The sequence below is a fragment of the Meles meles genome, chromosome 17, assembly GCF_922984935.1.
Source record: "Meles meles chromosome 17, mMelMel3.1 paternal haplotype, whole genome shotgun sequence".
Classification (NCBI taxonomy): domain Eukaryota; kingdom Metazoa; phylum Chordata; class Mammalia; order Carnivora; family Mustelidae; genus Meles; species Meles meles.
Genome location: NC_060082.1, coordinates 27919210 through 27940972, shown reverse-complemented (window position 1 = coordinate 27940972; position 21763 = coordinate 27919210). Strand labels below are relative to the sequence as shown.

At 44.0% G+C, this 21763-nt stretch overlaps 1 protein-coding gene across 1 annotated transcript in view; it reads right to left on the bottom strand.

Annotated features, from left to right (window-relative positions):
- KDM5B (lysine demethylase 5B) overlaps nucleotides 1-20053 on the bottom strand; it is an 89592-nt gene extending 69539 nt beyond the window's left edge. The window contains exon 1 of the mRNA XM_045982822.1: nucleotides 19694-20053. Coding sequence (XP_045838778.1) covers nucleotides 19694-19897 — 204 coding nt within the window. The 5' untranslated portion in view covers nucleotides 19898-20053. The remainder of the gene's footprint in view (nucleotides 1-19693) is intronic.
- Nucleotides 20054-21763: the final 1710 nt, after the last annotated feature.

The window sequence follows — 21763 nt, the reverse complement described above, 5'->3', positions numbered from 1 at the left end:
AATTCTTAAAAAAAAAAAAAAAGAAGCAAAAACACAATCATATCTGTTAATTATAAATGTTATAAAACTAATAAAATGACAGGGGTGCCGGGGTGGCACAGTGGGCTAAGTAAGCCTCTGCCTTCAGCTCAGGTCATGATCTCAAGATCCTGGGATCAAGCCCCGCGTTGGGGGGGTGTCTCTGCTCAGCGGGGAGCCTGCCTCCCCCTCTCTCTGTGCCTGCGTTCTGCCTACTTATGATCTGTCAAATGAATAAATAAAATCTTAAAAAAAAACTAATAAAATGACAAAATAAGACCAACGAGGCCCACTTTCTTAAATTTTAGTTGATACTGGTTATATGGGAAGCTTATTGTTTTCCCTTTAGGAAACACTTTTAAATTTTCATTTCACTTCACAGAAGCACAGATAATTGAAGTTCTTACCAAACCCTCTACTACTGGTTTTAAATGTCCTCCGCAACCAGTGTACGTCTTACACATTCACAGACCCTAGATTTATTTCTCCCAAGTCAGGCCTTTGCAGAACTGTTTCTCTTACGACTACAACTCTCAAACTTTTGTTCTTAGGATGCCTCTATTTTTTTAAAAGCTTTTATTCATTTATTTGTGAGAGAGAGAGAAAGAGAGACAGGCTCCCAGCTGAGCAAAAGCCTGATGTGGGCCTTGAGCCCAGGACCCTGGGAACATGACCTGAGCTGAAGGTAGATGCTTCACCGACTGAGCCATCCAAGCGTCTATGGACCTCTTTGAAAACTCTTAGAAAGGGGCGCCTGGGTGGCTCAGTGGGTTAAGCCACTGCCTTCGGCTCAGGTCATGATCTCAGGGTCCTGGGATCGAGTCCCGCATCGGGCTCTCTGCTCAGCAGGAAGCCTGCTTCCCCCTCTCTCTCTGCCTGCCTCTCTGCCTACTTGTGATCTGTCAAATAAATAAATAAGATCTTTAAAAAAAAAAAAAACTCTTAGAAATTGAGGACCTCAAAGAGCTTTAGTCTATTTAGCTTGTATCTATTCACTCTGATGACAACAGAAATTTAAAATATTTTATGTGCACCCGGCTGGCTCAGTTGGAAGAGCATGCCACTCTTGATCTTGGGATCCAGAGTTTGAGCCCTACTTTGGGTGTAGAGATTACTCAAATAAATTAAAACTTAAAAAAATTTTTTCAAATAAATTCATTTAATAATAATCAAAAAGTAAAAGAATGGCATTGTTTTATGTTGCATATATTTTGCAAATCTCTTTAATGTCTGGCTAATGGAAATAAGTCCTTGGGCGTGTGCCTTCCCACTCCCCCTGCTTGTGTTCCCTCTCTGGCTGTCTCTCTCACTTGGTCAAATAAAATCCTTTAAAAAAAAAAAAAAAGGCTAGAATTTCATATTTTCTTCTATAGTCAATCAGCTGAAGTATATTGTTTTGGTTTAAAGCCTATCAAGAAAATCTGGTTACATATATTTAGTTGAAAAGAGGTAGTTCCTTTGGACCTGCTGAAAAGGTCTCAAGAACACTCCAAGAGTCATTCCTCAACCCAAACCCTGGAAACAGGGGTGCCTAGGTAGATCAGTTAGTTAAGCCTCTGCCTTCGGCTCTGGTCATGATTTCAGGGTCTTAGGATAGAGCCCTGCATGGGGCTCTCTGCTCAGCGGGAAGCCTGCTTCCCCCTCTCTCTCTGCCTGCCTCTCCGCCTACTTGTGATCTCTCTGTCAAATAAATAAAATCTTAAAAATAAACAAACCAAACCAAAACCAAACCAAAAACCAAACCCTGGAAAACAACTCTTAATAATCCTAATCCCTACAGAATTCCCAACCAATCTGTCCCTCCAAGGAACTCTATCCACCCAGATTTTAAAAAAACAGTCCCTTTAAGTGTTTTCTCCATTCACTAGCAATGATTTCTTGACCTATATGTGTACTGCCAACATTTTTAGAAAAGGTATACCAGTGTCAACCCAGTCTTCCCTAAAAACCCTACCACCAAAAAGATCCTGAAACTACCAAATTAATCATTTGCAAACATAAAGAAATGATTAACAGAGGTACTAAAAGAGCACCAGGGTGGCTCAGTCGGTTAAGGGTCTGCTTTCAGCTCAGGTCATGATCCCAGGGTCCTAGGATGCAGCCCCCAGTTGGGCTCTCTGCTCAGTAGGGGAGTTTGCTTCTCACTCTGCCCTTACTCCTGCTAGTGTTCTTTCTTGCTCATTCTCTCTCAAATGAATAAATTAAAAACAAAAACCAAAAACACCACTTATACTAAAATATTAAGGACCTTTGTTAAAATTGTCATGCCTATAATTGATAGGACCTGGTAAAAGCTGTCAGTTTACAGCTTCTTTTACAGACATCTTCTTTACAAGAATATTGAGTGTCCGAGCACTATTTCTATGGAGGAGAATCTATTAGTAAAAGAAAACACACTCGTATAAAAGGGGCACCCCATGATACTTACTTTTTAAGCATCAGTCCCAATAGGGTCCTCTTTCACCACTTTTTAAAAATTTTATTTATTTATTCAGGAGAGAGAGAGAGGAGAGAGAGAGCATGTGTTGGGGCAGAGGGACAGAGGGTGAAGTGGACTCCCCACTGAGCAGGGAGCCCTCCAAGGGACTTGATCCCAGGACTCTGGTATCATGACGCAAAAGCAAATCGAAGGCAGATGCTTAGCCGACTGAGCTACCCAGGTGCCCCTCTCTTCCACCACTTTTTTTTTTAAAGATTTTATTTATTTATTTGACAGAGAGAGACAACGAGAAGGGAAACAGAAGTAGGGGGAGTTGGAGAGGGAGAAGCAGGCCTCCCATGGGGCAGGGAGCCTGACTTGGGACTAGATCCCAGGACCATGAGAACATGACCTGAGCTGAAGGTAGAGGCCACCTAGGTACCCCATCTTCACCACCTATAATAAAACTTAGTAATGTTATCTGTATTTGTAGGACCTCTAAATGACTTAAATTTATTATTGTCAAAACCATGTGGAAATACCATGGAAAATAATCCTCCCAAAACTTCAAAAAGATGGTTTCCTTTCCAGGTCAGTTACAGAACAAGCTAAGTACCACCTTGTTTATAAACAGTAAGAGCAAGGGAATTACAAGATCACGTGAAGACCTTACGCTTTCAAAGCGTCCCTAACAGGGGGGCCTGGTGGCTCAGTAGGTTAAGCAGCTCCCTTCAGATCAGGTCATGATCCCAGGGTCTTGGGATCGAGCCCCACTTCCGGCTCCCTGCTCAGCAGACAGCCTGCTTCTCTCTCTCCCTCTGCCTGCCACTCTGCTTACTTGTTATCTCTCTCTCTCTCTCTCTGTCAAATAAATAAATCTTTTTAAAAAAAGATTTTATGTATTTATTTGACAGACAGGGTTCACAAGTAGGCAGAGAGGCAGGCAGAGAGAGAGGAGGAAGCAGGCTCCCTGTGGAGCAGAGAGCCTGACGTGGGGCTCGATCCCAGCACCCTGGGATCATGACCCAAGCTGAAGGCAGAGGCTTAACCCACTGAGCCACCCAGGTGCCCAAATAAATAAAATCTTAAAAAAAAAAAAAAAAAAAAGTCCCTAACAGATGTCTACCCCTACCAAAAAGTTATGTACTGAAGTGATTCATACAAATTTTTGGCATATTCCCAAACATCTTATCTATATGCCTCTATATAGAAGCATCCTTTTAAAAATCACCCGGAAGGATCATAAGAAAGCTAAATTCCCTAGTATAAGTCATCTTCCACTCAAATAGGTTGACATGATAGATCACTCATGAAAATTTAAGAGGAGAGCATTCTTTCTTTTGGATCATTCATTGATACCTCATGACACAAAAGTCACCAAATAAAACCAGAAGAAATGTCAGTTCTTCTCCCCCACAGCAATTACAACTGGCGTAAATATTGCTTCAATACAATCAAGTAGCTATACTGCCAGAGTTTCTCCCCCAAGGAAATTTAATTAAGTAGTTTTGATTCTGTTTTTCTTTTTTTTCCCAAGTAGGATCCCAGTGAGGAAAAGACAATTTCTAACAGAAAATTGAGGCTACCAAGGTTAAGAAAAAATAACATGCTTCAGAGAAAGGTTCCAGAAATGACCTGTCAGGGGAAGGGGTTGAAGAAAAAGGTTGGACTCTGCCCCTACAACCTTCCCCTCAGCAACACCCAAACCCACCAGGGTAACCAACGGGAGGGAAAGGTAAACAGCCCAAACCCTACCTTGAAGGCCTTGCTGTATCTGTAAACACCTGTTCTACAACTTTAGTACTTTACAAACTGGACTCTCCAAGATTCAAAATCAAGGTCACGAAAGGGACAGTAACTACACTACCAATCGCCTGAGTCTCTGAGAAGATACTAAAAGACTACAAAATCTTTGTTTTTGTTTGATGTTCCATATCAAGACATATTTGGCAATTGTACTAAAAAAGAGAAACATAAATAATAAGCTATTCTTTTCACTAGACACAAATATTTAACAGCTATTTAGCCCAGCTACAATTAGCTGCAATCCTAACTTTAAAAGTGGAAATAACTTTAGAACCTGTATGATCCCTAACAGCCATATCTGAAGTAAAAGACTGAAGTCTGGACTTGAATAGGAATTGCTAGAAAGCTGCTCCATACATCCCACTGCCAGATCACTTAATATTTTTAGGGCAACATGCAATTCTACTCAATATGCTATAATTCTGACCATGTTTCAAGGCTAGATAGATCTTCTATTTGAAAGAGAAAAAGATGCATTAACACATAATAGGCATGCTCAACTTAAAATGGCAGATAAATAGGTCTTACCTCCAAAGGTCTTAAATTTATACTGGGATATATCTCAAACCATGCTGGTATTATTGTAGAGACATCGTCAACTGCTTTATTTATTTCACATTTATTGCCACATTTAATAAATCTGGTTTATAAGAAAACCTACTTTAATGTAAAATATGCAGAAATTGCAGCCTAATAAAACTGGTCCTCATCTGAATGGCTGCCTGGTATCAAAGGGACAAACTCCATAAAACTCCTCTATTTTGGGGGCGCCTGGGTGGCTCAGTGGGTTAAAGCCTCTGCCTTCGGCTCAGGTCATGATCCCGGAGTTCCGGGATCGAGCCCCGCATCGGGCTCTCTGCTCAGCGGGGAGCCTGCTTCCTCCTCTCTCTCTGCCTGCCTCTCTGCCTACTTGTCATCTCTCTGTCAAATAAATAAATAAAATCTTAAAAAAAAAAAAAAACCTCCTCTATTTTTGCAGGTTTTAAATAAAGGATTTTGCAGCTGTGGACCCAATTCATTTCCTCATTCACCAGAGCTTAAAAAAAAAAAAAAAAAGAGTCCCTAGTTTCTGGCACTAGAGTTGAGAAATTCTGCTAATTCAAAGTCAACAGATAGAGAATTCCTTATGTTAACAGCTGCCTAAACCTCATCAGGGAACTATCTAAAATCAGTTCTTAGATTTTGGGGGGGTGGGGCGCTGGGTGGCTCAGTCAGTTAAGCAGCTGCCTTCTGCTCAGATTATCTTCCTAAGGGTCCTGGGATGGAGTCCCACATCGGGGTCCCTGCTCAGTGGAGAGGCTGCTTCTCCCTCTCCCTCTGCCTGCTGCTCTGCCTACTTGTGTTCTCTCCCCCTCTCTCTGTCAAATAAATAAAATCTTAAAAAATAATAAACAAACACACACACCTAGATGGCTTTTAAAACCACCAGAGGAGGGCGCCTGAGTGGCTCAGTCAGTTAAGCATCTGCTCAGGTCAGGAATCCATGGGACTGAGGTCTCAGGTCAGGAATCCATGGGACTGAGGTCCCATGTCAGGATGCCTGCTCAGTGGGAAGTCTGCTTCTCCCTCTAACACAGCCATGCACCCCACCCCACCCCCGGCCATTTTCTCTCTCTCTCAAAAATAAGTAAAATCTTTTAATAAATAAATAAATATGACCAGAGGCCAGAGGAACGCCTTAAAATACAAACGTGGGCATCCCATGAGATTCTAATTCAATTCTGGTGTGGAGTCCAGGATGATTCTAATGGGAGTTAGGGCTATATTCAGGGTGCCTAAGGCTTAATGGATACTCTTCCATTAAACCTGGGTAGTTACTGAAATTGATGAGCCAAGAGTTTCCATACAAATGAGCTTAGGAAGTGCAAAGCTCATACATATTAATAAACTAAAAGAATGAAGATTAAAAAAAGAATAATACAGGATTTATTTAAATTTTCATAAACAAATTTTAAAGACAAACTAAAAATGAAATAGTATTTTAGTATCGTTCGGTATCACTACTAATTTTATTGATGTCCCATCAGTTGTGTTTGGATGGTGAGAAGGAAGCTAGGGAAAACTACTCTTCTCCCCAAAAATCCTATGAGAGGAAATGAGAAGAGCTAGCTAATTCGTGGGACTTACTAAGGGAGCCACTGTGTATAATAAGGAAGAACAGTGAACTTGGAAGTAAAGCCATGGTTTGGAAGTTTCTAATCTGTCCTTTAAAAGCTGTGTCACCTTAGGGGGCACACCTGGGCAGCTCATTTGGTTGACCATCTGACTCTTGATTTCAGCTCAGGTCATGATCTCAGGGTCTTGAAATCTATCGAGTCCAGCACTGGCTTCTACACTCAGTTGGGAATTGGCTTGAGATTCTCCCTCGCCCTCTGCCCCTACTCCACTCACACACACTCACTCTCTCAAATAAATAAACCTTTAAAAAAAGGCTTTTTCACCTTAGACAAGTCACTTAACTTCTCTCAGCAGTTTCCTTATCTACGAAACTGTCATATGTTAGCAGCAAGAACTAAGGAACAAAAATGTTTTCTGTTGGGGCGCCTGGGTGGCTCAGTGGGTTAAAGCCTCTGCCTTTCGCTCAGGTCATGATCCCAGGGTCCTGGGATCGAGCCCCGCATCGGGCTCTCTGCTTGGCAGGGAGCCTGCTTCCTCCTCTCTCTCTCTCTCTCTGCCTGCCTCTCTCCCTACTTGTGATCTCTGTCAAATAAATAAATAAAATCTTTAAAAAAAAAAAAATGTTTTCTGCCGAGTACATCAGAAAAAAAATAAGGGTAGCCTACACCAGGACACGAAATGTATAAGCAAAAGAATAATACAAACAGATAATAAAACAACCAATAATAAAGTAATTTTGATTCATAATTTTCCATCAACCGTCTCATCTAATCATAACTATCTTTACAATGGATATATGAGGCAATATAAGTAGTGGGTTTTTTTTTTTTTAAGATTTATTTATTTGACAGACAGAGATCACAAGTAGACAGAGAGGCAGGCAGAGAGAGAGAGAGAAGGAAGCAGGCTTCCTGCTGAGCAGAGAGCCTGATGTGGGGCTTGATCCCTGGACCCTGGGATCATGACTGGAGCCGAAGGCAGAGGCTTTAACCCACTGAGCCCGTAAATAGTGGTTAACTGCACTAACTCTGGGTTCAAATCCTTACTCCATCACATAATGGTCAGGTGACTTTGAGCAAGTTTACTTATCTCTTTTAGGACCCACTATGTAAAGCAGGGCCAGCATTATCCCCTTTTATAGGCAAGTTCAATGGAGTAAGAAACTCTGAAAATAGTCAGGACCTTCTTAAAGCTAACAGCTCAAGGATAACACATTAACAATGGAACACACACCAGAAGGCAAATATTTTGTTTCCTACTCTAGTATTCTTTCCATGAATCTGTTCTCTTCAAGTTTTCACTTCCTAGCTAATACCAACCTCCAAAAACAAATTACCTTGGATCCTAAGTCAAATTCTAAACTCCGTTCCTCTCAAAAAAATCTTGATAAGCAATTCAAATGTAAGCCGAAGATATATTTTATAAATGAAGAGGAGAAAAGACACAGATTAACAGTGAAAAAAAGTGAAAGGAACCCAGTAGAATGGACTGCCATGAAGTACAATTTTTCCTTTAATGACAATTTTTCTTTTTGTTTTTAAAGATTTTATTTATGACAGAGAGATAGTGAGAGAGGGAACACAAGCACAGGGGAGCTGGACAGGGAGAAGCAGGCTCCCCACTGAGCAGGGAGCCTATATGGGGCTAGATCCCAGGACACTAGGATCATGACCTGAGTCAAAGGCAAATGCTTAACAACGAAGCCACCCAAGCTCATGAAGCACAATTTTTAAAAACCCTAAACCCACACCATACACAAATCCCTGAAGTCAGCCTCCTACTGGAAAATCTGGTGGCTATTCTCAATTTATCCACAATACATCATACCGCTGGATAAGAGCCTCTCTGGGAGAAGAAAAAGCTTTGAATATGTGAATATCTGAAATTTTACAAAATGGAAATTATATTCCAAAGTCTGTCTTTGTAGACCTCTCTCATCTCCACTCCCTCACCCCTGTCCCACAACTAAGATACCATAATACAAATTCTAAGAGATCCTGCTCTCCCCATCTCTTCCCTCCAAGTTAAAGACTGGCAAATATGAGACATTACCATCTGGTTTAAGTATCACCAAATGGTGAGTTGGTACAATACACAGAAAATTGGGAGGATTTTTTTTTAAAGATTTTATTTATTTGACAGAGAGAGAGAGAAAGGAACAGGGAGAGAGGGAATACAAGCAGGGGGAGTGGGAAAGGGAGAAAAGCAGGTTTCCCACTGAGCAGTGAGCCCGATGTGGGCTCCATCCCAGGACCCTGGGATTGTGACCTGAGCTGAAGGTGGAAGCTTAACGACTGAGCCACCCAGTGCCCCTGGGAGGATCTTGCCTTAACGACCTTGTAATTGTGTGGGTTTGATAAGGATTTGTTCTTTGTTTCTGGAGTTATGAGATTAGAGTAAAATGGTAACATTTCTTTTTTTTTTTTTTTTTTTAAGATTTTATTTATTTATTTGACAGAGAGAGATCACAAGTAGACAGAGAGGCAGGCAGAGAGAGAGAGGGAAGCAGGCTCGCTGCTGAGCAGAGAGCCCGATGCGGGACTCGGGACTCGATCCCAGGACCCTGAGATCATGACCTAAGCCGAAGGCAGCGGCTTAACCCACTGAGCCACCCAGGCGCCCAAATGGTAACATTTCAGTATCTAGTCTGGAGTATGTATGCCACACAGGAATATGAGCTTAATGAAAGCCCCAACCAAGTGCTCAACACACGCTAAGTTTTCAACTTTAGTTCTCTGAACATTACTATCTGGTCAAGCCAGTGAGATGGCAAGAATTAGCACAGGAATGCACAAAAATCTGCCTATGGCCACAGAAGGGGCATAGCTCGGAAGAGAACTCTTAGGCTAGACGCATGCTCCCTAACTAAAATACTCAACATTTAAAGACTTAAAGGTTGTTTAAACATACTGGAGAGTGGTTTTTTTTTTTTTTTTTAAGATTTTATTTATTTATTTGACAGAGAGAGATCACAAGTAGACAGAGAGGCAGGCAGGCAGAGAGAGAGGGAAGCAGGCTCCCTGCTGAGCAGAGAGCCCGATGCGGGACTCGATCCCAGGACCCTGAGATCATGACCTGAGCCGAAAGCAGCGGCTTAACCCACTGAGCCACCCAGGTGCCCCTGGAGAGTGTTTTTAATACATCTAGGAAGCAATACTGAATAAACTGCTTGATTCAAGATAAAAACAAACAAACAAAAAAGAAACGGGCACCTAGGTGGCACAGTCTGTCAAGCCTCTGACTCCTGGTTTCGGCTCAGGTGGTGATCTCAGGGTCGTGGGATCGAGGCCTGCAGCAGTCTCCACACTCAGTGCAGAGTCCACTTGAAATTTTCTCTCCCTCACCCGCTGCCCCTCCCACACTTGAGCACTTTCTCTCTTGAAACAAAAACAAACCAAACCAAACCAAAACAAAACAAAACAAAAAACCCACCAGTACAAACAGTATATATGGGTCTATGTAAGAGAAAATGTTATGAGGTCCAATAACAAGATATATCTGGACAAAAAACTGGGGAATCCAGGTTTGTATGGGAATTCTCAGCAGCTTACTTCTTTTTTTAAGTTTGCCTGTTACTAAGAAAAAAAATACAATCTGGCTCTGTCCTGAGGATCAAAATAAACATTTTCCTTGCCACCTTTTACTTTTCTCCCCACGTTATAAGAAGAACTACTGTGGAATATTACATTAAAGACTCAATCTAATAACTCAATTTCCCATTTAGGAAGAACTGGGATTATTTAAATTGTTAGGTAAGATAAAATGCCCTCCATTTACAGGGCTTCGACAACATCATAGCCATCTCATACTTGGAGAGATTTAAATGATTTTAAACATTTCTTAACACAAAGCTCACCTAATACAAACTCTTGCCTGAATATGCACACTACACAAGACACACATAACATATGCTCCTGCAAATTTTCTGAAATAGTTTATAACAGCTCTACTTAAAAAAAGATTTTATTTATCTTTTTTAAAGATTTTATTCATTCATTTATTTGACAGACAGAGATCACAAGTAGGCAGAAAGGCAGGCAGAGAGAGAGGAGGAAACAGGCTCCCTGCTGAGCAGAGAGCCCTACGTGGGGCTCGATCCCAGGACTGTGGGATCATGACCTGAGCCAAAGGCAGAGGCTTTAACCCACTGAGCCACCCAGGCGCCCCTAAATAAAGATTTTAACCTAATTTTATCCTAATTTTTAAAAATATCTAGGAATAGACAAGCTTCATCTAGACCAATAGAAGAATTACATTCTGTAGATCATAGTTTTGATGCTGAGCTTTTTACTTTTCAAGTCTCACTTTTTTTTTTTTTTAAAGATTTTATTTATTTATTTGACATACAGAGAGATCACAAGTAGGCAGAGAGGCAGGCAGAGAGAGAGGAGGAAGCAGGCTCCCCGCAGAGCAGAGAGCGGGATGTGGGACTCGATCCCAGTATCCTGAGATCATGACCCGAGCCGAAGGCAGCGGCTTAAACCACTGAGCCACCCAGGCGCCCCTCAAGCTTCACTTTTTAAAAATCCTTTCACTGTAGGGGAAAAGGAGGAATACATATTTGTAATAACTCTTGCCTCACTAAATCTGTCCCCAGACTCTTCCTAGCAGTGAACCAGTAAAGCTTGAGGATTTAAGCTCCTTGCAATCCATCAATTAATTAATCTGGACAGCAGCCCTAGGTCAGTGTCAGATCCCCTTAAAGCAGATGAGAAGGCATACATTGGAGGAAAATGACATTGTCCAAGGTCATGACAGAATTAGACTCAGAACTCTACCCACCTATGCTCTAAAATCTAGAAACACACGAATCCTTCTTTTACATAATAAAGGAACAGACTTTAGGGGCTCCTGGGTGGCTCATTTGGTTAAGTGCCATGGTCTGGGATGTGAGGGCTATCTGGCTGCGACATCTGTCACCCCATTGATCGCCAGGGTTGATTCGGCTGATCTGGCTGGCTAGGCGGGTGTCCCCTTCCTCCCTCACCGCTCCATGTGCGTCCCTCCCGAAGCTGCGCACTTGGTCGAAGAGGACGACCTTCCCCGATAGAGGAGAGGACCGTTCTTCGGTCAAGGGTATACGAGTAGCTGCGCTCCCCTGCTAGAACCTCCAAACAAGCTCTCAAGTGCCATGGTCTGGAGTCCTGGTAACAAGCCCCAGTTGGGCTCCCTGCTCAGTGGGGAGTCCGCTTTTCCTTCTCCCTCTGCCCCTCCCCTGTTCATTCTCACACTCTCTCTCTCTCTCAAATAAATAAAATCTTTTTAAAGAATAAAGGAACAGGAGGCGCCTGGGTGGCTCAGTGGGTTGGAGCCTCGGCCTTCAGCTCAGGTCACGATCCCAGGATCCTGGGTTCGAGCCCCACGTTGGGCTCTCTGCTTGGCGGGGAGCCTGCTTCCTCCTCTCTCTCTGTCTGCCTCTCTGCCTGCTTGTGATCTCTGTCAAATAAATAAATAAAATCTCTATAAAAAAAAATAAATAAAGGAACAGACTTAAAAAATAATAATCCAGGGGCGCCTGGGTGGCTCAGTCATTGGGCATCTGCCTTCCGCTCAGGTCATGAAACCAGGGTCCTAGGGTCAAGCCCCTGCTCAGCAGAAAGCCTGCTTCTCCCTCTCCCACTCCCCCTGCTTGTGTTCCTACTCTCACTGTGTCTCTGTCAAAAAAATAAAATCTTCTTAAAAAAAAAAAAAAAATCCACATACACTTCCCTTGATAAAGCTTACTTTTACCCATGCAAAATATTCCTTAAATTTTACATCTATTGTAAAAAAACACATTACCAAGTGAAATGAAATCAGTAAGTTCTAAAAAACCATTCATGGGACACCTGGGTGGCTCAGTGGGTTAAGCCTCTGCCTTCCGCCTAGGTCATGGTCTCTGGGGCCTGGGATCGAGCCCGGCATGAGGCTCTCTGCTCCCCTGCTTCCCTCTCTCTCTCTGCCTACTTGTGATCTCTGCCAAATAAATAAAATCTTTATATATAAATAAATAAGTAAATACAAACATTCACTATGTGATCTTCTGCCTGGTGTTGTTTAACTAGTTTCCTACTGAGAAATTAAGTTATTATTTTGGTGGGGAAAGCAATTACATTTTAAGGGCTTACTGACAGAAAATGTTTTTCAATGACCTGATTTTCAAACTGTCCCTTTTCAACTTTTGACACCACAGAAATGTTTATCAGCAATTCTGCCGAAACAGAAACTGCACCAAGGCTGAAGGCCCTCTTCACAGAAAAGTGAACCTAACAGCCTAAGCAACAACTCATTAGCCCCCTTTGATTCTCATGTTCTTAAAACTCCTTTTCCAGAAGAATTTTCAGATTCTTTTCTCCTACAGCAATTGTAATTGGTGCAAATAGTATTTTAAACATGCCTATCCGAAGCCATGTTATAAGGAAGTAGCTATACTGCCACCGTTTGTCCCCCAAGGGAGAGAATAGTTGAGCTAGCCTGGCAGACAGAAATGGACAGAGAGAGAATGGAAGGATGCTTGCAGAGCATGCCCTACCCACTCCAACCTACTCCAACCACCACCACCACCATACTTCTGGGTGCCAAGAGGTGACCGAAGATGGTCAAATTTCTGCACTGGTTCCAATAATGTATAATAAAGCCACTGCTTAAAACTGAGAAATGCAGGGTGCCTGGCTGCCTCAGTCAGTGGAGCGTGAGTCTTGATCTCTAGGTTGTAAGTTCAAGTCCCACATTGGATACAGAGATTACTTAAAAATAAAATCTTAAAAAAAAAAATTAAGAAATACAATCCCCATTCTAATTCGGTGAAGAAACCATCACTCACTAAAGGCTGGAAACCCCATTCCTAACTGCCCAAATCTCACTCACACCCTTTATAAGACAAAAAGTAAGCAAAATTGTTCTTTACAACTAACTGAAGGCACTAGCTTACTCTCAATCCCAATGCTACTAATCTGCTTTCTGCTCTTCTATATCCGGGAAAATAGCTAAAAGGGACTACATTCTCTGTGCTTTTGTGTATGCTTGAGTATTTTCATAATAAAAATCTTTGACTTTATACACTAGAAGTGATACCTCTGGCAGAACAAAGTGATCTTTCTGTCCAGAAAGAAAGGTAAATAAGAAAAACAAAAACAAAAACAGATGGGATGACTCTAGACCGCGTCTAAGGTATAAGGCAATGATACTTTAAGAGGAATGGTCTACAATGAAATGTTTGGGGAAAAAAAAGACTTATAAGAATGCATTTAGTCAAATTCCAAACATGGCACAATTATGGAACAGAAATGTCTCAGTGCCCTGGTGGCAGCTTTTCCTCATTACTCTGGTTCATAAAAGCAGGGATTATATAAAAAGCACATTCACCACAGAAATCATCTAATAGTTTATGACAGAAAACGCAGCACTTTTGGAAGAATTTTTGGAGGTGTATGAAGGTAGCATCTCATTTAACTTTTTTCCATGCTAAGAGACACAGCAGTTAACAAAAAGTCCCTGGTATGCTGCATACAATTCTCATGTCTCCAACAAGTTTCTCACAAATTACATTTTAAAATCCAGTCATAAGTTTCTCTAACTTTTTTTTTTTTAGAAGATTTTATTTATTTGAGAGAGAGACAGAGAGCGTGCACGCGCACAAGTAGGGAGAACAGCAAAGGGAGAGAGAGAAGCAGGCTCCACCAACCCAGGACCCTAATCCCAAGATAGCTGCTTAACCAACTGAACCACCCAGGCACCCCTCTCAACTTTAATATAAAACAAAATGGGAGAAACCCGTGTTAGGTTTTCCCGAAGTACCACTCTACCCACCCACTTACCCTAAATTCATCAGTTAGCCTCTGACGATGCCTCTTCAAGTTACTCAAACTTAAAATTTTAGAAAGGATACAGACAGCCTTTCAATACCCAACATTTATCCCACTTAACCTTTTTTTTTTTCAAGATTGGTTTAAAAAAAACGGTTTTTTTGAGGTTGTTCTACACTTTATGATAGGTATATTAGCATCTCTACAGAATATCTAATTTTCTTAGAAAGGAAAAAAAAAATCACACTACTAATAACTCAATACAAATCAAGCTGAAAGGTCTGAACAAGGAAAGCAAGGATTTTCTAGGGTCCTGTTTTTTTAAACCTATATACAGCTTTTATATAGCCTTTGGAAAGAGGTAACACAAGTAGGCTTCCTGGAACTGAAATCTAGGAACCTAATTAGCACTTTCATGGGGGGGGGGTGTGCATGAGTTCTTCCTTTATCCCTTTCTATAGCCAACCTTTATTGTGGTCCAATTAAAACAAGAAGTTACAAAAGTCTAGAAAAATATCCCATTTACAGCACATAAACCAGATTGAATTTTTTTTTAGCCAGTAGTTTGCAATGAGATTTTTTTTAAGATTTTATTTATGTATTTGACAGAGAGAGATCAAAAGTACACAGAGAGGCAGGCAGAGAGAGAGAGGAGGAAGCAGGCTCCCTGCTGAAAAGAGAGCCCAATGCCACGTTCCGATGCCGCGTTCGATCCCAGGACCCTGGGACCACGACCTGAGCCGAAGGCAAAGGCTTAACCCACTGAACCACCCAGGAGCCCCCCCCCCCCCTTTTTTTAAAGAATTCATTTGACAGAAAGAGAGAGAGCAAGGAAAACAAGCAAGTACAGTGGGAGGGAGAAGCTGGCTCCGTGCTGAGCAAGAAGCCTGATGCAGGGGTCCATCCCAGGACCCTAGGATCATGGCCTGAACCAAAGGCAAATGCTTAATGACTGAGCTACCCAGGTGCCCCTTTTTTTCCTTTCTGAAAGAAAATTCTCTCACTGGAAGATTTCTATCTGCATATTAAAATATCCTAAACTTCCTGAACTTTCTGTCCCTCAAATTAAACAAATAATTAAGTTCTGTTGATCAAACAGAAATACTCTTAAACTTAGGCTAACACATCATAAATTATAAGTACCTCAGACACAAAGATTGAAATTGAGGGCTAAATAAATTTTTCCAAATTTTTTCTTATCAGTATATCACAATAATGAAAGCTTTAACCCAACATTAACACTTTTCAAAGGCAATTCTTAATTCATTTGGCTCTTGAAAAAGGTTTAGGGTTGCATTTTAAACAAATCCTATAATCAATGGTAGGGAAATTTTTCCAGTGGGGTATGAATCTTAAGCTGAGCTAGCTCATGTATTTATAACACCACTCACATTCTATTCTAAAAATCTATAAATTTTGTTGATCAGTTCACTAAAAGTCACAGCTAGGTGGATAGGTTCGTGGCTCCCCGTGTGACCAATTTACAATTTACTACTAACAAAGTCAAATTCAGCTGAACACCCATTCAAAGACTAATAACAAATGAAGTTTGTTTTTATGTTGTTCAAGGCAGACACTTTCAAATTACCTGAAGGACTTAATCCAGTCTCCTACTAAGTGAGAAAAAAAGTTTTTCTTCTGAGCAGCACAGTCCTAAATTTGTCTTAAAAGGCAGTTACAAGTGGGCACAGGGTTTCTTTTGGGAGTGATGAAAATGTTCTAACATTGATTGTGATGATGGTCTTACAGCCCTGAAACTACTTAAAACTACTACTTGTTACATTTTAAATTGATGAATTACATGGTATATATGAATTATATCTCAATAAAGCTGTTATTTTTTAAAAAGTAATTACAAGTTCTTCTTTCACTCAAGGATGTTTTTATTAATAAGCCTTTTCCCCAAATGATAGTCTAAGGTGGCTAAAGAATCCCAACCAGAGAAAAATTCCCGAGACACCAAAGGAACCGGGAAAACAACAGAGAGGGTTAGGACAAAGTCAATCAAACCTAAAATTAGGGAGATGGATAGGTTGGAATGAGAGTAAATGAGCTCCATATCATTAACACCTCTAACCATACAAAGAAATGTGTATTTAAGTTCCTCCCTGCTCCTAATGGTAGAACCAGCAGGCTCACTCAAAGATGCTGACTCCATTAAAATACTCAAAAGTTTTACACTTTGCCTATAAAGATGAAGGGATCAAACTAATGACCCACAGGAAGTTAAAGTTGAAAAAAATGTGTCTATGGTGCCATCTGGGGTTTGATTTAAATCCCTGATTTTTGGACACTGCCAAAGAAATATGTGGAATCTGACTATCTATGGCCAAATGTTAGACATTTGAGGGCAACAAAGAAAGTTATTAAAACGCCATCAAATATATACTCCAATCAAACTTGGGAGACTCAAGTAAGTTATCATTGAGCAGCCAACCTATTTTTTGCTTAAGAGTTAACACTCCTAAAATTAATCACTTCCAAATACCACAAAGCAACATGGAAAATCTGCCCTTAAAAAGACATCTAAGCACATCAAGGAGGAAATGAAAATGTGCATTTTGCAGGTAGCAAAACCAGAAGTCAGATTAATTGTAAAGTTAAAAAAATTGAAGCCCAGGAAATAAGCCTTGTTATCCTAAAACCTTCATTTGAGAGACATTTATTTCCTTCTTTAAACTTTTAACTCAGGATTTAACAGTCTTCTTAATTTATTACCTTTTATCACATTTATTAAAATTTCACAAATTTCTGTGAACCCCAAGTTTTCAGAAGCAAAACAGTTTAGGACCCTCACAGAAAGCAGCTATAAACTGAAACTAGGTAAGTAACATTAATTAAAGATACAAAGATAAGAACAAAAGGAAATAGAAATGCTTTATAATTCTTCCCCTTCTCTCCCAACAACAAATACCAACAGACCCAATCTCCATTTTAATACAGCCACTTGTATTCCAAAAAACTAGAGAACAAAAACCATCTAGAAACACAGGCATTATATAGCTATACCACGGACAATATTTCATACCTCTTGGGGTTTTCGTTGCTTTATTTCAACTATATGAAACCACTTGTTCACAGCTTTCTAAAACAGAACAGTTTCTAAAACAAAGACTGTTTACATCCCTTAAGAAACCTTTGTTCCAACAAGACCCTTCTTCAAGAGCTACAACTTCTGGAAAGATTTCCCTTTTTGTGGTTATATCAACAACAAACTCTTCCCATTTGGCACAGGAGTTTGTTAAAGGACGAAGAAAGCCCCCCTCACACAAATGAGGTCTCCAAAACAGAGCACTGGTTATGTTTGTAGATTATCTGTGTCTACTTAACACCCTTTCTCAGACTGTAGAATGTACTACTCTCATTACAAAATGGTGGCCATCATGTCTGTCTGGCATTCAGTATGGGAAAAGGCAACATGATCACACATTTTGCAAAGCTTACCATTGATACCCTAGCCAAGATGAAGGAATGGGTAGCCAAACCTAACCAGAGCCAACACTATCTTTCTGGGAAAGGGCCCTATAAAAGGCACAGAATAATAAAGTAAAATAAAGGGTTTACCCCAGCCCTAGTATGTACCACAATACCAACATGGAGGACTACTCTCACTCCCAGGAACGCGACTCCACACATTTTGGTTACCAAAAACTTAATCAACTTGCCGGATTTCTGAATAAAATCTCATTAATGCAAATGAACAATACTCACATTCACCCTCCCTAGCATATGACATAAAGCCGAACTGCTAAATGTTTGAAACATGACCTATTCTTCAAGAATTAAAACCTCAGCTCTAATACGCCCCGGCTATAACTTCTGCAGGCCCCTTTGCACTCTAGAAGAAATACACTTCTTAAGCAACAAGAACCAACCATATCCACTTCTTGAAAGAAATGGCTCTATTTTCAAACATTTCCCCCATTCTAGCTGAGCAGTTATTTTCTGAAGCATAGGTCTCATCTCCATCTTCAAACTTGTCCAAGAAAAACCAAAGTGTGGTGTCTGTGTTTTAATTTTGGGGGGAAGGAGATGGGAGACCCGAGAAAGGAGACATACAGAGATCTCCCTCAAAACTGCTTTTCCAAACCAGGATTACATACAGAACCCCTGCAACTCCAAATGTCATTACAAAGAGCAAGCTTAAGAAAGAAAGGGATGGGGGGGGGGGGCGGAATCTTCCTCCAGCGGGTGTGGGAGCGGGGGTGGGAGTGGGGGTGGGGGGGTGGGGAGGATAGTGGGGAGAAGATTCAACTGTAGGAAAAGCAGTTAAACATCCTTCCCAACGGTTCCAGCCCGTCCAGGCCCGTCCCAACGGTTCAGGCCAGCTCGGACTCGGACCCGGACCATCCGCAAGGTGGGCAAAAAAGCTGGGGTGCAGGCGCGCACCCAGTTCCGGGTGGGGGTGGGGGTGGAGGCGGGGGTGGGGGACAGGGGAAGGGCTGGCCTGTCTCTGCTTGGCGAACGTTGGAGCCGTTAGGGATGACTTCAGCAACACCCCACCCCTCACACACACAGCCCCCCGGCCCGAAGCGCTTTAAACGGGGCTCAGAGGACAGAAGTGGGGCTGCATTTCAGCTTCCGCGGGTTGCGGGGCGCGGGAAGTGCGCGTGAAGCCTCTGGAGGTCTTCTGGTCTTGACACGTACCCCTACTGCACGACCTCGCCCCTACCCCACCGACACAGCCCAGACCTCCCCGGGGAGCCGAGCAGCCCGGGCCAAAGTCGGGTGTGTGCGCAGCCGGGCGCGCGGGCGGGCACCCGGCCCTCCGCCGCCGGTCCTGCGCCCCCACCGCCCCCAAGCGCCCCCACACACACTTACGCCCCCCACAACACCACCTCGGCTCCGGGGCCGGCCCGGCGGCTCCTCCCCGCCCCCCGGCAGCGCTGGACGCCCCCTCCTCGAGCTCGGCCCGGGGGACAGCAGGAGGCCCGGGGCCCGGGGGGCAGGGAGGTGCCCCCGCCTGCAGGGTGGGGCGCCCAGGTGAGGGCCGCTCCGGGCCGACACCGCCACCACACAAAGGACCAGGGGCTCCCGCCGCCATATTGAAAACTTTCCTCCGCGCACGACAACTCGCAAGTCCCCCACCCCCACCCAGCACACACCCCCGCACCCCGGGGGAGGAGGCGAGCCCCAGCCCGCGGAGCCGCGCCGGGCCCGGCGCCCGCCCTCCTCGCCCGCGACGCCGCCGGCCTCCGGCAGGAAGCACCCCCGCGCCCACCCCGGCCGCCACTCCATCCGGAACCGAACCCGAACCCCGGGCTGGGCCGCACACCCGTCCACCCGGGTCGCGCGTCGCCCGGGCCCTCGGGGTGGCACCACCGAAGCGCCCGGTCTCCCACGCTCCTCTTCTCCAACCCTGGAGAAGCCCCGTCCTCCTCACCCGGCCTGAACTCCGACCCTGGGGCAGCCCCAAACTTGACGCGGCCTCTGGGGCGACCCCGCTTCCCGCCGCCCCCCCCCCCCCGCGTTTCGGGCCTCCCCGGCCCGCGAGTCCCCGCTCCCTCCCCCAGCCGCAAGCAGGATCCGGGGTGCCGGCGTGACTCACCGGCGGCGGCCGCACCTTACAGATCCCAGTCTGCTCGGCTATGGGCCGGATCTTGTGGATGAAAGCGAAGGGGTCCGCGAACTCTTCCCAGCTAGGCTCGAAGACCGGGCACTCGGGGGGAGGCAGGAACTCGCCCAGCGGGCCCGGGCCCCCGAGGGGCAGCGCCGGGCGCAGGCCCGGGGGCAGCGCGGTGGCCGGCTCCATCACCGCGGGTCAGAGACGGGCGAGGACGGGCTGGGCTCCGGGACCGCGGCGGCGGGCTGCGCTCGGTCCCAGACGTGTACAGACGCGGCTCCGGCGACAGCAAAACCGACTTGTACTAGCAACGGCAGCACCTTGGGCTTTTTCAGCCTGCCTCCGACGACTCGCCGCTAACCCACGCCGTGCGCCTCCGCCGCCACGGCGAGGAAAAAGAGTCCCACCGCCACCCCCACTCACTCCCCCACCCCGCGCCGAGCTCTGGGCCCCGCCCCCAAACCGGGCGGGGCCGGGGCCTTCAGCCTGGGGATGGAGTTGATCGTTACAATCCAGTCAGGCCAGCATTTATTGACCATTTACTACGCGCCAGAGTCCCTTCCCTCAAGAAGTTAATACTCTGGTGGAGAAGATCAGACACTTGAGTGGGTTATTCAGTCATGTCGGCACACTCTGGTAGGTGCCATGATAGAAGTGTATACACTTAGTAAAACCTGGGGAGGGGCAGAAAGTATTAGGCATATGGAGAAGGATCTTCTAGGTAGGGGAGCGGCTTGAAAGCAAGAACAAAATGGTGGTGAGAAAACAATCGTTTTAATGTTAACAATAAGCCAACTCTTGAGCACTTGCTATCCTGGGAACCGTTCTGAGTGCTTTTGTCTGAGTAATCATTTAATCTGCACGGCAGCCCTATGAGGGAGGTACTCTTATTTCCATTTTACATATGGAAAGTGAGGCACAGGTTCAAAGTTTACCCAAATTCATACAGCTAATAAGGAGTAGAGACTCTGTCTTTGAAAAGAGGCAGGGAAAAGAGTGATCCTTGAGCAACAGAACAAGGAGGCGGTGGTGAGAGAAGCGGAAGACTTTAAAAATAATCTAGATGAGAAACGATGGTGCCTAAATTAAGGCAGCGGTGCTATTCATTAGGAAGAAGGGATGCAAATGTAGGAGATAAAATTAGGACTCAGTGATAAATTGGGGAGGGACAGTAAGGTATGGAGGATCAGGCGTCCAATGTATGTGCCTGAATGGTTGCTCTGCCCATTGGCATCCCTGCGACATTCCCCTAGATTACATACAGGAGAAATCAGTATGAAGAGGGAGATAATGTGTGCACTTCTGGATGCGTTCTGGATATCGCTGAGTTCGAGGTGTCTTTGGTACAGCTGGAAATATTTAACAGGCTGAATAGTATAAATCTGAAGTGGAGGTGTAAGTCTGGAGGCTTTGGCATATGAGTGATAGCCATTATCTAATGCTTACTGTGTGTAAAGCATTGTTGTAAATGCTTTGAGTGTGTTAGTACATTAACTCATTGAATCTACAGAACCATCCTGTTGGGTTGGTACTATTATGTCCATTTTTTAAAAAGATGTTATTTTAGGGGCGCCTGGGTGGCTCAGTGGGTTAATGCCTCTGCCTTCGGCTCAGGTCATGATCCTAGGGTCCTGGGATCAAGCCCCGCGTCGGGCTCTCTGCTCCGCGGGGAGCCTGCTTCCTCTTCTCTCTCTGCCTGCCTCTCTGCCTAGTTGTGATTTCTCTCTGTCAAATGAATAAAATATTTAAAAAAAAAAAAGATGTTATTTTATTTATTTGTCAAAGAGGGTGAGAGACACAGAGAGCACAGGAGCAGGGAGAGCGGCAGAGCGAGAGGGAGAAGCAGGCTGCCCACTGAGCAAGGAGCCAGATGCGGGACTCAATTCCAGAACCCTGAGATCATGACCTGAGCGGATGCCAGACACTTAACTGACTGAGCCAACAAGGCATCCCCTGTTATGTCCATTTTGCAGAGGAAGCAATGGAGGCACAGAGAGGTTATGTAACCTTAAGAGATATGAACACTTTTGAGGCATCGGGCTAGGGGGGATAGGT